The 16,283-nt window shown below is 47.0% G+C and overlaps 1 protein-coding gene across 1 annotated transcript; it reads left to right on the forward strand.

Annotated features, from left to right (window-relative positions):
• The first annotated feature begins 268 nt into the window (after positions 1–268).
• Positions 269–4,232, forward strand: ACTG1 (actin gamma 1). Its single transcript, XM_075350700.1, has 6 exons — positions 269–374; positions 1,437–1,564; positions 1,656–1,895; positions 2,201–2,639; positions 2,738–2,919; positions 3,235–4,232. The coding sequence occupies exons 2-6, from the start codon at positions 1,442–1,444 to the stop codon at positions 3,376–3,378; spliced, it is 1,128 nt and encodes a 375-aa protein (XP_075206815.1). The 5' UTR covers positions 269–374; positions 1,437–1,441; the 3' UTR covers positions 3,379–4,232.
• The last annotated feature ends 12,051 nt before the right edge of the window (positions 4,233–16,283 follow it).

Here is a 16,283-nt window from a genome sequence, read left to right on the forward strand (position 1 = left end):
ATTACATGACACTCCATTACACCCCACAGTACACCACACATGCAGCCCCGGCCTCACTAGTGACGCTGCTGTCACGGCCTCACACGCCTTCCCGCCACAGCCTCCTGCAGCTTCAGGGGTTCCGGGAGGGGCGTGGTTCCTTCCCTCAAACACTCCTCCTCTCCGCCCCGCCGGCCAATCGAGCCGCTTGTTTCTGAAAGATGCCCATATTTGGCGATGTTCAGTCCTCGCGCTGGTGGGCGGGGCTTCCAACCGGCGAACTTAAATAGCATAACGGCCAGTAGTGAGTCTCATTCAGCCGGCGGCAGCGGACCTGACAGCACCTTCCACTCCAGCTTCTATCTCCGTTTCGGAACCAACCCCCAACTCTTAAGGTAAAGGAAATCTCTAAAAGCTTCGTTCTGGTGGTTGGATGTTACACTGTTATGTGATCGCTATGGCGGCTGTACTACGCTACCTGACCGGGGCGGTGTCCTGGTGCTTCATGTGATGTATTTTCGGTGGCTTTTTGTTTTAATACTTGGATGTTTGGAGGGTGGGTTGTGGTGATGGTGGCTGCAGTCTCCTGGCTTGTAGTCTCTGCTGTGACGCAGTTTATTTGCATTAATGGAACTTACAAAACGTGGGACTACAACTCCCAATGTGCCTTGGGACTAAAAGCCGTAAATGAAACTCGCTTGCACTGCCGTTATGTTTGGAACCGTTGTACAACCTTCGAGAAGGTTCTAACTGTGTAAAGTGTTTGTCGTACTATATATCCAAGCAGTAGTAAGGCTCGTGGTGGCTGCTCTGCACTGACAGGTGCCGCGGCACTAGGGCGGGGCAGCCGCCGGCTTTTGTCCGCTGAGGGTGACGAGGCCGCTACAGGGAGGAGGGAAGTAAGAAAAAATGTCGCTTTCACGCGGGCTGACGGGTGGACTGCACCACTTCCAGTAAGAGGGGGAGGTGTATGCGTCATCGGCTGACACACCTATTCTATAGCCATGACTAACGCACCCATCCCCCCCCCTTGCTGAATGGACTAGACCACGCCCTGAGTATTCGAAAAGAGCCGGAGTGGGTGTGGCTATGGACGAGTCTCTGCTTCCATATTTGGTCACAGAGCTGCTGATTGGTTGTGAGGTGGGAGGGAGATTCGAACGTCTCGGTTTTTCCTCTGTGGGCGTGGCTGCCGCTGTGCAGTTTCCGGTGTCTCCAGGGGACTAGGTGTGGTCTGATCAGACTGAAGGTGACTGCCAAGTGTGAGTGTCACAGGGCGAGGCCCACATCCTGGGCGTGTCACTGCACCCTCTAAGTGGCATTGCTCTTGTGTAACTGCCCCCTCCCACAGCCAGGCCTTGCCGAGCAGCCGGTCTGTGCACACTACTACGTATATAGTGATGCTTCTTGGCACTCTCTAGTTCAGTTAATATAATTTTTAACCCTTTTCCTTGCAGTAAAAATGGAAGATGATATTGCCGCTCTCGTTGTTGACAATGGATCTGGTATGTGCAAAGCCGGCTTTGCTGGAGATGATGCTCCCCGTGCTGTCTTCCCCTCCATCGTTGGTCGCCCAAGACATCAGGTTTGTCTACTTTTTATTTAGTTTTCCAACTATTATCCCTTTGTACCCCCCCCCCCCCTATAAGTGTCTAACAGTACCTGCACCTCTACAGGGCGTCATGGTTGGCATGGGTCAGAAGGACAGTTATGTAGGTGATGAGGCCCAGAGCAAGAGAGGTATCCTGACCCTGAAATATCCCATTGAACATGGCATTGTCACCAACTGGGATGACATGGAGAAGATCTGGCATCACACCTTCTACAACGAGCTGCGTGTGGCCCCTGAGGAGCACCCAGTCCTGCTCACAGAAGCCCCCCTGAACCCCAAAGCAAACAGAGAAAAGATGACCCAGGTTTGTCCAGGCCCAGCCCCACTCCAACCCTTTCCTCTCTGGGACACTTCCTGTAAACTTCATTCTCCATTTTTCTCAGACTTCATGTTTTCTTTCCAATGTCTCCAGGACTCTCTACCTCTCCTGGCATTTCCCTCCTGAAGCCTCAGGTTTCTGTTTCATTATTTTTAGTTTCTGCTTGTTCTGTTCCTTCTACACTGGATTTTCTTATGATTTTTACCTGCATGCCGGCATGTTCAGCATGGTTTGGGGTGTGCCTGTGCACTGCACATAAAGTAACCATGCCCTCTATCTCCACCCTACAGATCATGTTCGAGACCTTCAACACCCCAGCCATGTACGTTGCCATCCAGGCTGTGCTGTCCCTGTATGCCTCTGGTCGTACCACTGGTATCGTGATGGACTCTGGTGATGGTGTGACCCACACAGTGCCCATCTACGAAGGCTACGCCCTGCCTCATGCCATCCTGCGTCTTGACTTGGCTGGCCGTGACCTGACAGACTACCTCATGAAGATCCTGACCGAACGAGGCTACAGCTTCACCACCACAGCCGAAAGGGAAATTGTGCGTGACATCAAGGAGAAGCTGTGCTATGTAGCCCTGGACTTCGAGCAGGAGATGGCCACTGCTGCCTCATCCTCCTCCCTGGAAAAGAGCTACGAGCTGCCTGACGGACAGGTCATCACCATCGGAAATGAGAGGTTCAGGTGTCCAGAGGCCCTCTTCCAGCCATCCTTCCTGGGTATGTATCTGGAGATGTCATGCATTGTTTAAAGGCCCAGGCCTGGCTATTCAATAGCTGATACTTTGCAGTAAGCTAACACCACTTGTCTTCTGTAGGTATGGAATCCTGCGGCATCCATGAAACTACCTTTAACTCCATCATGAAGTGTGATGTTGATATCCGTAAGGACCTGTACGCCAACACTGTCCTGTCTGGAGGTACCACCATGTACCCTGGCATTGCTGACAGAATGCAGAAAGAAATCACAGCCCTTGCCCCTAGCACAATGAAAATCAAGGTAAGTTATATAACAGGGCTTTAATAATCCAGCCATTTAGTATGGTTTAATAATCCAGCCATTTAGTATGGTTTAATAATCCAGCCATTTAGTATGGTTTAATAATCCAGCCATTTAGTATGGTTTAATAATCCAGCCATTTAGTATGGTTTAATAATCCAGCCATTTAGTATGGTTTAATAATCCAGCCATTTAGTATGGTTTAATCAAACCATAGTGTGACTGGATTATTAAACCATACTAAATGGCTGATCTCAGGTTTGCACATGCTCAGTGCTACATGTACTAATGTTGTGCTTTAATCTTCCTCACCAGATCATTGCACCACCTGAGCGTAAATACTCTGTCTGGATCGGTGGCTCCATCTTGGCCTCCCTCTCCACCTTCCAACAGATGTGGATCAGCAAGCAGGAATACGACGAATCCGGCCCATCCATCGTTCACCGCAAATGCTTCTAAACGGACTGCTAGCAGATGCCTGTGCATTTGCTGCATGAGATATTCAAGTATTAATTTGCCTCGGCAAATGTGTACAACCTCATGCTAGCCTCGTGAAACTGGAATAGAGCCAACTTCCAAACGAACTTGCCCTCGGAATGTGAGACACTCAAGTCGCCACCTCGTCGGGGATTTTCTTTTTTGTAACGCAAGACTTGGACCTGTCTCTATAAGCCCCCTCCCATTCCTGCGGTGTCCGTGCTAGCATAGTTATACCCTGTACACATCTCCGATACCATACCTGGTTGGCATTCAGTCTCGAGTGTCCCCCTTAAGCTAAGTCTTGCGTAGAAAAGAAGCATTTCTGTGAAAGGCTGCCGATCTGCGACAGTATTGTGAATGACACTTCGTCCATAGTGGTGAAGTCGAGGTTGGAGATGTGCACAGGGTATCTCTTGAGGTTTAGGCTTCCAGGTTATCCAATTTTTTTTTTTCTTAGCGCTTAATATTCCAGAATTTCATTTCTGAGGCTGGTAGGAGTTCATGAAGGAGTCTTCACGTCATCTTGCCACACTGTTTTTCTAGTATGGTCGAAGTTAAAAAAAAATCTCGCCACCGTGGCCTCTCCCGGCCTTAGAACCAGGTTCTTTTCTCTTAGCCCAGTTTGTATTTCCAGCGTTAAACATGGGTCTGAAGTTACACCTGTAAATTTACTCATCCAAGTTAATTTATGTAAATTTTTTTGTATGTTGCCTTAATGTTCACATGACAGTAGGAAAAAAATACCAAAATTTGTAAGTCATCCTGAAGCTGAGAAATTGTAACTCCCGGAAGCACTTCATTGTGTAAGAAATAAAGCGCTGCAGTAAAGAGAATCTGTGTGATTGTCCATCTTACCACTGGGAGGGTCTCTTGTGGGTGGGCACTGGTACAGCTAAGGTCAGACTGCTTCCTACACTAGACCGCCAGACCTGGGGTATTGATGACTTCATCTAAGACCTCAGTAGCTCAATCCAGATGGTGCCTTAAGGGCTCTGTTGTATGCTATCTTGTTGCTTTACTAAACAATGCCACTATGATCTTGTAAGATCATAACCTCTGCCATTTGGGAGTTGTGATCTAGCAACAGTCAAGTCTTGGTCAGTGAGCATGTATAGGGTCAGGTGGTGTACTGCACATGTATTAAGGGGCACAAATGACTGGTGCTTGGCATAAGGTTGACCTTGACTGGACCTGAAGCCATTCATTACTACATATGGAACTTGCATATGGCTTACAGCCATTGCAGAACGTAGGATGACTGCCCACTGTTCTGAGTGTTTAGTGAGCAATGATCCTCTTGGCGAGGTGACCAAGGTACAGTACAAGCTGCTCGCTCACACCATGGTGCCTATACTGGGCAGAAGGCCTCATCCATACCTACTAAAGTTCAGGCTCCTGTGACAAGATTTAAACTTTATGCTGTTCAGGTCATATGCAACTTCACTGAAACGCTCCCTCAATGGTAAGACCCCCCCCCCCCCCCCCCCCCCCCCCCTTTCAAGGTGTCCTCTACTGTGGGAAAGGCATAACTTTCTAGCAGCCCTTTATATGCCTATTGGGACAACGTGATCTTAAGACTGGCCTCTATCTTGACTAGCATAGTACCAGCTACTCCATGGTTTATGGACTGGATAAGAAGTGCTGCTCTGTAGTCCTGTATACAAAGGACAGGAGTACTGGCAGCATTTGTTTAAGTTGGTGCTTCACAGGGTTGTCTAGCACCAACCTAACTACTGCCACTACTCCAGGCCTTGTATATGGGACTGAAAAGTAGTGCCTGGTTTATCCAGTCCATAAACTATGAATGGAGTAGCTGGTATCTCTTTGCAACTCAGATCAGGCTTGGGCTCACACTGTCCCAATAGTCATACCAACTGGAAAGTTAAACCAGTTCTTTTTGGGGTCTTACCTTGGACAGCTTTAAGTCAGGTTGCACATGAAGGCCGGTTTCACACATCCGGCTTTTTGCCGGATGCGGCGCTCTCCCGTACAGTTAATACAGTACAATGACAGTGCTGTAACTTCCGGGTCATATGCGCCGGTCATGTGACCGGCGCTTGTTGCACTGTCATTGTACTGTATTAACTGTACAGGAGAGCGCTGCATCCGGCAAAAAGCCAGATGTGTGAAACCGGCCGAACTGCACAGCATTATGGGGTCTCTACACAGCATTATGGGGTCTCTACATCAGTTCAAGCTGCAAGGACTAGGGATGAGGCATTCTGCCTTGGCAGCATGGTGAGTGGAGTAGCTTGAAGTCTACCTGGAGGTCATTCAATGAAGGTATTTGGAACTAAAGAACCAGGGGTACTTCAGTTGAAATCTGCAGGGGGGGGGTCACACAAACTTTGAATTAAGGGGGGTGGGTAGGGATATAGTATGGATAACCCTTTAAGACTGTCCAATGCTTTGTCTTTAAAGTGTGCCAACAAAGGTAAGTGGTAATGGACAAGTGCACCCTGTAACAATTCTGGCCCATGGTTTAAGTTTAGCCATCTTTCTCCCAAGATGGTAGACTTGAGTCTGATCTCAGCTCCTGAGCTGTGCCAGGTGTACCACAAACATTTGCAGGATCTGTGCCAGCAGCAAAGGGGTTAATGCCCACCCCACATGGTGCTTTTGTTTGGAACTGTCTGCCCGAGAGGACCCCCTGATTCAGCATGCCGCCCTCTGGGAATCCTTTGTCTGCACACAAAGAACTGACATGTTATCAGGTCCTTTGAATGCCAGATGTCCCTATGCGCGCGCCCCCCTCCAGAGCCCAACTGTGGCCTTGGCATTAAAGCTGCTCTCCAGCCCCCACAAATGGGATCATTACCTCAGCAAAAACATGTTTGTACTTGCTCTGCTCTTAATACAATGCCAGCAGGAGGAATGTGGGCGGTGGTCTTAACTTGCCAAACCCCCGCTATACATCTAACCCAGGATCTTCCTGTAAATTACAGGAGGGAGATTTATAAAAATACATTTAATGCCAGAAATTTGGGAAAAAATAACCTGCAGTACATTGTAGCACTCAGTCCAGAAGATGTTGAGCCTCATCTGTGCCCCCTGGCACTGCCACACTCCTTCCTATATAGATAACACAGGGCTGCAAATACCAGAAACATTGTCACAAATCAAGGGGGGAAGTTTATGGGGGCAGAACACTTCAGAGACCCCTGTGCATCCACTTATAAAAAAAAACCAAAACCCTTTCTCTCGTTTCATTGGGGGACACAGCACACAGTCCTGTGTCCCCCAATGAAGACTCAGATTTTAAGTTGAGTACACAAAAATCCTTCATTCTTTCGTTTCATTGGGGGACACAGGACCGTGTGTCCCCCAATGAAGACTCAGATTTTACGGTGAGTACACAAAAATCCTTCTTTTATTGTGCAGTGACATGGTGTCAGAGGCACCGCTGATCTCTGTCCCAGCAGTAGCAGCTGTGGTTGGGAGTGCATGGAGCCACAGACATGGGTAGCATTTGCACCAGGGCCCTTGAGCTTTGCCTTCGCTGGAAGGTGGGGGCCCAATTACACATTTTGCATTGGGGCCCATGACCTCTAAGTTTTGCTTCTGATATGGACACTATGGGAGTGGCAGTATATGTGGGTTATACGGATGACAATGTATATGGGGCATGGGCCTGAACTGTCAGCTCCTGCAGAACCTCCTTTTGACATCTAGTTTATACTATTTAGTAATTATGGTGCTCCTGTTTCCTCTTAGGTTCTGCAGCAGATGTATATTTTACGATATATATTCGGTTTGTACAGGGTGTTTATCCTCTCATTCACTGACAGCAAGCAGTGGCATGCATGGTGTCAATGGCAGCATTTCTATCGTTCTTTCTGCTCCTGACATTGTAGGGGCAACAAATCTAATGTCTGCCCTATCCTGGGTGAAACCACTTGGAAAAACACCCACTGTTCTCTGTTATCAGCCAATTCAGGCAGACGTGTACTACAGGCACAAGATAAAGTGACATTAGGAAGTTTGTGACACCAATGTAAAGTGGTCTCTTCTGGTCTGTGATGGCTGATAACACGGAACAATAGCTTTAAATTAGGTAAGAAAATTGATTATTTTTTTAAGTGACGTGTTCCTTCCGGTACATGTCACACAGACCATATCGGTGTGCGGTCCGTGTGACACCTGTGCTGCTGGCAGAAAAAAGTTATGTCACCGTGTGGAGCACACGGACATATGCGCACATTGATTTTAATGGGTCTACGTGTGTCTGTGTCTCTGGTACATGTGAAAATGGACGTCATATGTATCGGCAACACAGATATGTGAAGGAGGCCTAAACTCCTGCCAATTATAGAAGCACGGGTGGAGTGTTACAAATTTTAGTATTGTCAGTGATTATACATAAGCAGCTGAAAGGGTTAAAGGGAACCAACCAGCATGGTCTTCCTATATAAAGTACCGGCAGTGCTATATGGGAGCTAGGATGGTGAATCTAATCATACCTTCAGTTTAGAGAAAGGATGTTCGCTTTATAAAACATCAAAGCTCCAGAAATGAGGTTGAGTGGCGTGTGCATCAGGCCTGAACTACGGGGGTTGGGTCTTGCGGTAATATTCCTTTCCTGTATGCTTTACTGGCCTCTATGTAAATTTCTTCCCCCCTATTGGCCTATATGGCCGGTGCATGCACAACAGAATCTAGAAGTATTTCATGAACTCTTCAATAAAATGGCGTTGGAGTCAGCGCCTGCGCTTAGCACTATCTTATTGAAGACGCTGTAAGGCTTCTGACTTATCGGATGCTCGTGCCAAGGGCGGCACATTGACTAAGTTGGTGCCGGAGATAGGGCTATGCACAGGCACTGATTCTGACACCATTTTATTGAAGAGTTTATGAAATACTTCTAGATTCTATTGCGCACTCACCGGCCATAAGTATAATGACGGTGATGGGGTGAGAAACGTACATAGAGTCCATGAAACAACACGGGGGGGGGGATATTAACACAAGACCCGAGCCACATAGTGGCCTGATGCACACGCCACTTGACCAATGCACTAATTTCTGGACCTCTTAAGAACATTTTTTTTTTTCTGCATGGAGACATCCAATCTCTATACTGAAGGTATAATTTGAGTCTCTAACCTAGCTCCAGTATGGCACTGCCTGTACTTCATATGGGAAAATCCTGCTGGTTTGTTTCCCTAGCCTAGCTGATTCATAGAGCGCCCTCCATAGTTGGAGGAGACCAGTATCCTGCACCTAGCATCACGCTGAACTTTTTAAAGTGGTTCTCCAGTTTTCATTGGTTTAAAGTGAACACATTAGTGGGGACAGTCAATGGAATGGAATTGAAGCTTTTAACAACGGTGCATGCCCACGATCAGTGTTTACGCTGCGTCCAAAACTGCGTTGTACAGTACATGCATAGTGGATGGAATCTCTAGAAATCCCTTGGCCACTGTGCTTGTTTTTTCCGCAGCAAACACTGACCTGTGGTGCAGCTTTCCACGCCGCAGCAGATCTATTGTTTGCTGCGGATTCGCATGCGTCCTCCGTAGGGAGAGCACAAGCGAGAGACTGCAGCGCACTGAACCCTGATCGCTGCAGTCTCCTGCGGAGGAGACTCTTGGCCCCGCAGGTCAGGACCCGTTGTGTCCAGGAAGGACGCAGTGAAGTCATCAAAAAACATAACTGTCTTCCTCCAAAAAAAACAGGCCCATCCCTGTCTCTAGGTTGTGAATGCTAATGCACCTCTATGCTATCACTTCAACAGAACTGAGCTTCAGTACAAAACAGCACTTGTAGACGGGTGCTGTTTATGGAAGAAGGCACCTATTGATTACTAATCCTGGAAAACCCTCGATACTATGGATAGAACAGACAGACGTCTATCGTACGCCATCAAAGAAGAAAAGATTGAAGTCAAAAGTTTCCCAGATAATAAATTATATAGACTGGGCCCCATGACCAATCAGAAGTACCAAGATAACTGATGCCTCGACTCCTGCCAGCGTCAGTAATTATGGCCCCTAAATAGAAGCGGAATCCTCCAAGGGGCTTACAAATACTGTGTTGTAAACCTCCTCAGGCTCCTGAATCCAGAAGCGGAGACCCTCATACTAGAACTACGAGGAACCCACCGAGTTGCATAATTTTACAAACCAACTCTCATGGGATCGTAGGTGTCTACCTCTGCTGGTGCCCACGCACACTGTGAGCTGGCATTATCTACAAGCAGTTCAGCCACCCACAGCCATGACCGAGTTGCCTTGACCTTGATGTCTGTCTCGAGACTCCCCAACACAATCAGAAAGTGTCAGCTGGAGCGTCATCACATGATATCAATGAGAAGTAACCATCTCCGCTCTACAGCATCAGTCCAAAATCGAACAAAGAAGGACACGCAGGGTGCAGCAACCTTACCTGCACCTTACCTCCACCTCTGATTTGATCACTAGTAGTGCTCACATGGTGCTGTAGATATCCACCAGCTTTGAATACATGATGTCAATTGACGACATACTGTCCTGTCTTGCACTGACTTGTACCCATGGTAATGTTCATGCCATCATTGTGGCTTAGCCATAAGTTCTATGGTCACAAGTTGGCTAGTATAAATGCATCAGCCTTTAAAAAAAGTCCTGATAAGTGCCTCTGCCACATGTGTGCACTCACAGTAAGTGTCTCTACCAGACGTGTGCCCACATGTCTCTGACAAGAGTGCACCCTCATAAGTGCCACTGCCACAAGTGTTCCTACATTAGTGCCTCTATGACAAGTGTGCACCCTCAAAAATACAACTACAAGAAGTGTGCGTCCTCAAAATTGCCTCTACCATAAGTGTGCCCATATAAGTGCCTCTACCACATGTGTGCTCACATAAGTGCTTCTATGACAAGTGTGCCTTCTACGGCAAGTATGTCCACATAAGTGCCTCTGCCACACGTGTGACCCTCATAAGAAACTCTGCCACAAGTGTTCCTACATAAGTGCCTCTATGACAAGTGTGCACCCTCATAAATGCCACTACCAGAAGTGTGCACCCTCAAAAGTGCTTCTGCCAGATGTGTGCCCACATAAGTGTTTGTATGACAAGCGTGCACTCTCATAAGTGCCACTACCACAAGTATACCCTTATAAGCGCGTGGACCACATGTGCACCCTCATAAGTGCCTCTACCACAAGTGTGTCCACATAAGTATGTCTATGACAAGTGTGTACCCTCATAAGTGTCTTTGCCACAAGTGTGTCCACATAAGGACCTCTATTACAAATGTGCACCCTCATATGTGCCTCTACAAGTGTGCACCCTCATATGTGTCTCTGCCACAAGTGTGCACCCTCATATGTCTCTATTACGAATGTGCACCCTCATAGGTGCCTCTACTACAAGTGTGCACCCTCATATGTCTCTATTACGAATGTGCACCCTCATAGGTGCCTCTACTACAAGTGTGCACCCTCTTAAGTGCCGCTGTGACAAGTGTGCAGCCACAAAAGTGCCACTACTATAAATGTGCCCTCAAGTGCCTCTGCCACATGTGCACCCTCATAAATGCCTCTACCACAAGTGTGAAGCCAGACGTTTCCATACACTATCCAAAAAGACACATCTGCATGTTTTTCTTACTATCTGACATGAAATCAGAATAAACCTTCCCTGTTTAAGGTCAATTAGGAACCAAAATTATTTATATTTGTCAAATGCCAGAATAATGAGAGCGTGAGAGAGAAAATGTTTTAAGGCATTTTTATTACTTTCTGCAAAGTCATATGTTTACATACATTTCCTTAGTATTTGATACCATTGCTCTTAAACTGTATAACTTGTGTCAAATATTTTGGATATTCTTCCACAAGCTTCTCACAATAATTGGTAGGAATTTGGGCCCATTCCTCCTGACAGAACTGGTGTAACGGACCCATGTTTGAGGTCGCCTTGCTTGCTTCGGACTTTTCAGCTTTGCCCATAACTTTTCAATAGGATTGCGATCAGGGCTTTATGATGGCCACTCCAAAACATTGACTTTGGTATCCTTAAGCCACTTTGTAATCAGTTTGGTAGTATGCTTCGGATCATTGTCCATTTGGGAGATCCATTTCTGCACAAGGTTTAAGATCCTAGCTGATGTCTTGATATGTTGCTTCGGTATTGCCCCATAATCTTCTTTCCTCATGATGCCATCTATGTTGTGAAGTGCACCAGTCCCTCCTGCAGCAAAACAACCCCACAACATGATACTGTTACCCCCGTGTTTCACAGTTGGGATGATGTTCTTATGCTTCAGTGATTCTCCCGTTTTCCTCCAAATGATCGTATATATATATATATATATATATATATAAAATGATCATAAAGATCGTCATTACGGCCAAACAGTTTAATTTTAGTTTGTCAGACCAGAGGATGTCTCCAAAAATTAAGGTATTTGTTCCTGTGTGCATTTGCAAACATTAATCTGGATTTTTCTGTTTCTTTTAGAGTAATGGCTTCACCCTGGCAGAGTGGCCTTTCAGCCCATGATGATAATGACACAATCTTACCACTTCCACCAGACCACAAGGTCTTTTGCTTTTGTTCTTGGGTTGTTATGCACATATCTGACCAAAGCACGTTCATCTTTGTTCATCATTATTCTGGCATTTGGCAAATATAAATAATTTTGGTTCCTAATTGACCTAAAGCGGGAAAGGTTTCTTCTGATTTCATGTCAGATAGTGAGAAAAACATGCAGATGTGTCTTTATAGAGAGTGGATGGAAACTTCTGGTTTCAATTCAATTCTAAGTACGTCTGCCACAAGTGTGCCCTCTTACGTGCCTCTATGATAAGTGTGCCCTCCTAAGTTCCTCTGTCACATGTGTGCTCTCCTAAGTTCCTCTGTCACATGTGTGCACTCTCATGAATGCCTCTACTACAAATGTGTTCAGAAGCACAGTGCCATTTACACCAGGTAACAGGGCCGCCATCAAGGCATTACTACTGTAACTGGTGTTCCAGGCCCGGTGAAGAGAGGGGCCCCGGCCAGGCCCAGGGTAATTACTTAGCTTTATTAAGCCCCAGGCAGGATGGGCCCCTTCTCTTCACCAAGCCCCAGTCACAGCAGCAGCAGAGGGGCCCCGCAGTGTTACTTCACTACCAGACATGACTAATTTGCATGTGAAGAGGCAGAGAATGCAAATTAGCCATGTGCTGGAGTGGAGGCAGGGTCATTGGAGCAGGGCGTTGGCGCGTCATCGCTGGTCCGTGCAGCAGGGTGATGATGTCTGCACTCTGTGACCTCATTACACTCCTGCAAGTAGCAGCAGCTGAGGTGGCGAGGACGTGACAGCCAGCGGGGACAGGTAAGCGCTGTAAGCTGAAGACGATCTCCAGGGAGGATGAGGTGGTGGGGTGTCCCGCCCGCTGAATTCAGCCTGTGGGGGGGGGGGGGGGGGCGCTGATCTTTGCCCGGGGCTGACCGCAGGCCTGCCGACACCAGCCCCTGTCTTGCTTCAGCTAGATCAGCGGTGGGGTACCTCCAGTCCGTGGTCTCATGCCTCTCTGCTGTGAGCCTCCTGCCTCTCTGCTGTGAGCCTCCTGCCTCCCGGTGCTGTGAGCCTCCTGCCTCCCTACTGTACCTGCCTCCCGCTGCTGTGTATGCCTCCCGCTGCTGTATATACCTCCCAGTGCTGTGTGCCTGCCTCCCAGTGCCATGTGCCATCCTCCCAGTGCTGTGTGCCACCCTTCCAGGGCTGTGTGCAATCCTCCCAGTTCTGTGTGCCACCCTCCCTTCAGTGCTGTGTGCCACACCCCCCAGTGCTGTCTGTGCTCCCTCAGTCCTGTTCATGTCCTCCAGTCCTGTTTGTGCCCCTCTAGTGTTGTCTGTGCCACCGCCAGTGCTCTCCATGCCCAGCAATACTGTCCGAGCCCCAGCTCTCCTGTGATGTGTATATGCCCCCAGTCTCTCCTGCTGTGATGTGTGTATATGCCCCCAGCCCCTCCTGTGATGTATATACATGTCCCCAGCCCCTCCTGCTGTGATGTGTGTATATGTTCCCAGTCCCTCCTGTGATGTGTATATGTCCCCAGCCCTTCCTGTGATGTATATATATGCTCCCAGCCCCTCCTGTGATGTGCATATATATATGCCCCCAGCTCCTCCTATGATGTATGTGCCTTCAGCATCTCCTACATGATGTATATGATTTACCAATCTGTTGACTGTGCTCCAGATCGAGACAAATATGGAAAAGCAGTTGTGAGAAGCCACATGATTAATATCACCGAACATCACAGCTGCACCAAAGAGAAGCAGCTCCTGCCACCACAGTAACGGTTAATTAATTAATTAATTAATTAATTAATTAGTTGACAAAATATATTAGGGTAATTTTCAAGCTGATAATTTTTTGCGGCCCCCGAAGGTTGGTAGAAATTTCCAAATGGCCCCTGGCAGAAAAAAGGTTCCCCACCCCTGAACTAGATGCATGGGAGGGTGCTGAAATGCATCATGTCTCACTGCTTAGAGAAGACGCCGTGTGACGTGGGAGCCGGGGAGGGTGAGTAAAATGTTTTGGTTTTTTTGCAGCAGACAAATATGCTAGGAGGCCCCAGGATGGGACATATATACCGGGAGGAGGATATATTCACTAGAAAGAGTCAGAAACCAGGCTAAGAACATATATACCCACATGTGCCTAGGAGGCACCAGGATTGGACATATATACCGGGAGGAGAACATATTCACCAGGAAGGTATATATATATATATATATATATACACACCAGGAGGCCCCCCCCATGATGTAACATATATACCAGGAGGGAGACATATTCACCATCCATATATACCAGAAGGACATATATACCAGAAAAGGGACAAATAAACAAGGGTGGGGACATATATACCAGGAGTGGCCCAGGAAGGGGTCATATGCACTAGGAGGAGGATATATATACCAGAATGTGCCCAGGAGGGGGATGTATATACAGAGCTGGCCAAAAGTATTGTCACCACTGCAATTCTGTCAGATAATACTCAGTTTCTTCCTGAAAATGATTGCAATCACAAATTCTTTGGTATTATTATCTTCATTTATTTTGCTTGCAATGAAAAAACACAAAAGAGAATGAAACAAAAATAAAATCATTGATTATTTCGCAAAAAACTCCAACAATGGGCCAGACAAAAGTATTGGCACCCTTAGCCTAATACTTGGTTGCACAACCTTTAGCCAAAATAACTGCGAACAACCGCTTCCGGTAACCATCAATGAGTTTCTTACAATGCTCTGCTGGAATTTTAGACCATTCCTCTTTGGCAAACTGCTCCAGGTCCCTGAGATTTGAAGGGTGCCTTCTCCAAACTGCCATTTTGAGGTCTAACCACAGGTGTTCTATGGGACTCAGGTCTGGACTAATTGCTGGCCACTTTCGTAGTCTCCAGTGCTTTCTATCAAACCATTTTCTAGTGCTTTTTGAAGTGTGTTTTGGGTCATTGTCCTGCTGGAAGACCCATGACCTCTGAGGGAGACCCAGCTTTCTCACACTGGGCCCTACATTATGCTGCAAAATTTGTTGGTAGTCTTCAGACTTTATAATGCCATGCATACGGTCAAGCAGTCCAGTGCCAGAGGCAGCAAAGCAACCCCAAAACATCAGGGAACCTCCGCCATGTTTGACTGTAGGGACCGAGTTCTTTACTTTGAATGGCTCTTTTTTTTTCCTGTAAACTCTATGTTGATGGCTTTTCCCAAAAAGCTCTACTTTTGTCTCATCTGACCAGAGAACATTCTTCCAAAACGTTTTAGGCTTTTTATATATATATATATATATATATATATATATATATATATATATATATATATATATATATATACACACACACATGTTTTTCCAAGAGTGGCAGTGAGATTGTAGGAGGTTTGAAGGGTGGAGGCGGAGCTGGGGTGGAGCCTGGGCGGAGTCCCAAACTGGTCCGAAAATTTTGCCAGTATTGGGCCTTGAAATTCCTAGTGGCGGCACTGCCAGGTAAAATGACATATTTATCGTAAGTGACACATACTTTTTAAAGTGGTTCTCCAGTTTTATGTAAAGTTTATTAGCTTCAAGTCAACACAATAATGGAGACAGTCAGAACTAAACTCTGGAGAGGATACTCCCTGTTTGTGCTCTGATGCTTTCAACAACTAGGAGACCTCCATCATCTCACTATCCTGATGGCATGGGTGACCCTTTGCTGTCCAGGATAGCTGCTGTCTCTAGACATCCATATGGGAGGCTCCCTGTATGAGCCTCTACCACAAGGGTGCACCCTCATAAGTAGCCCTGCCACAAGTGTGCACTCTTATAAGTGCCTCCATGACAAGTATGCACACTCATAAGTGACTGTACCACGTGTTCCCAATCAACGTTGCCTGTACCATAAGTGTGATCACAAAAGTGCCTGTACCACATGTGTGCACTGTTATAAGTTCCTCTACCACAAGTCCACCCTCATAAGTGTCTATGCCACAAGTGTGCCCACATAAGTATCTTTATGACAAGTGCGCCTTATAAGTGCCTCTGCCACAAGTGTGCACCATTATAAGTACCTCTACCACAAGGGTACCCACATAAGTGTCTACCATAAGGGTGCCTACATAAGTATGTGATTCCCAGGCCTATCAGGTCGTCACAGGGTATTGTGCAATCTGCCCTTCTGCACGGTATCCACTCCTCCTTGGTTACGGGTCCTGGTCCATTGGTGTTGCTAACAGCTTAGCCACTCAAAATCCTAGGAACACTTTGCACCGAACCCATCAGACACACCATTGGGGGGCCTGAAGGGAATAGGGCCGCCCACATGGGGGGTTGGTAGGGAGAAGTGAGAAAGTGATGAAGAAGTGAAACAGAAGTGAAAGGAGTAGGAAGTGGAAAGTGACTCTCCAAGAGGGAGAGGTC

The sequence above is a fragment of the Anomaloglossus baeobatrachus genome, chromosome 5 (genome assembly GCF_048569485.1).
Source record: "Anomaloglossus baeobatrachus isolate aAnoBae1 chromosome 5, aAnoBae1.hap1, whole genome shotgun sequence".
NCBI classification, from domain to species: Eukaryota; Metazoa; Chordata; class Amphibia; order Anura; family Aromobatidae; genus Anomaloglossus; species Anomaloglossus baeobatrachus.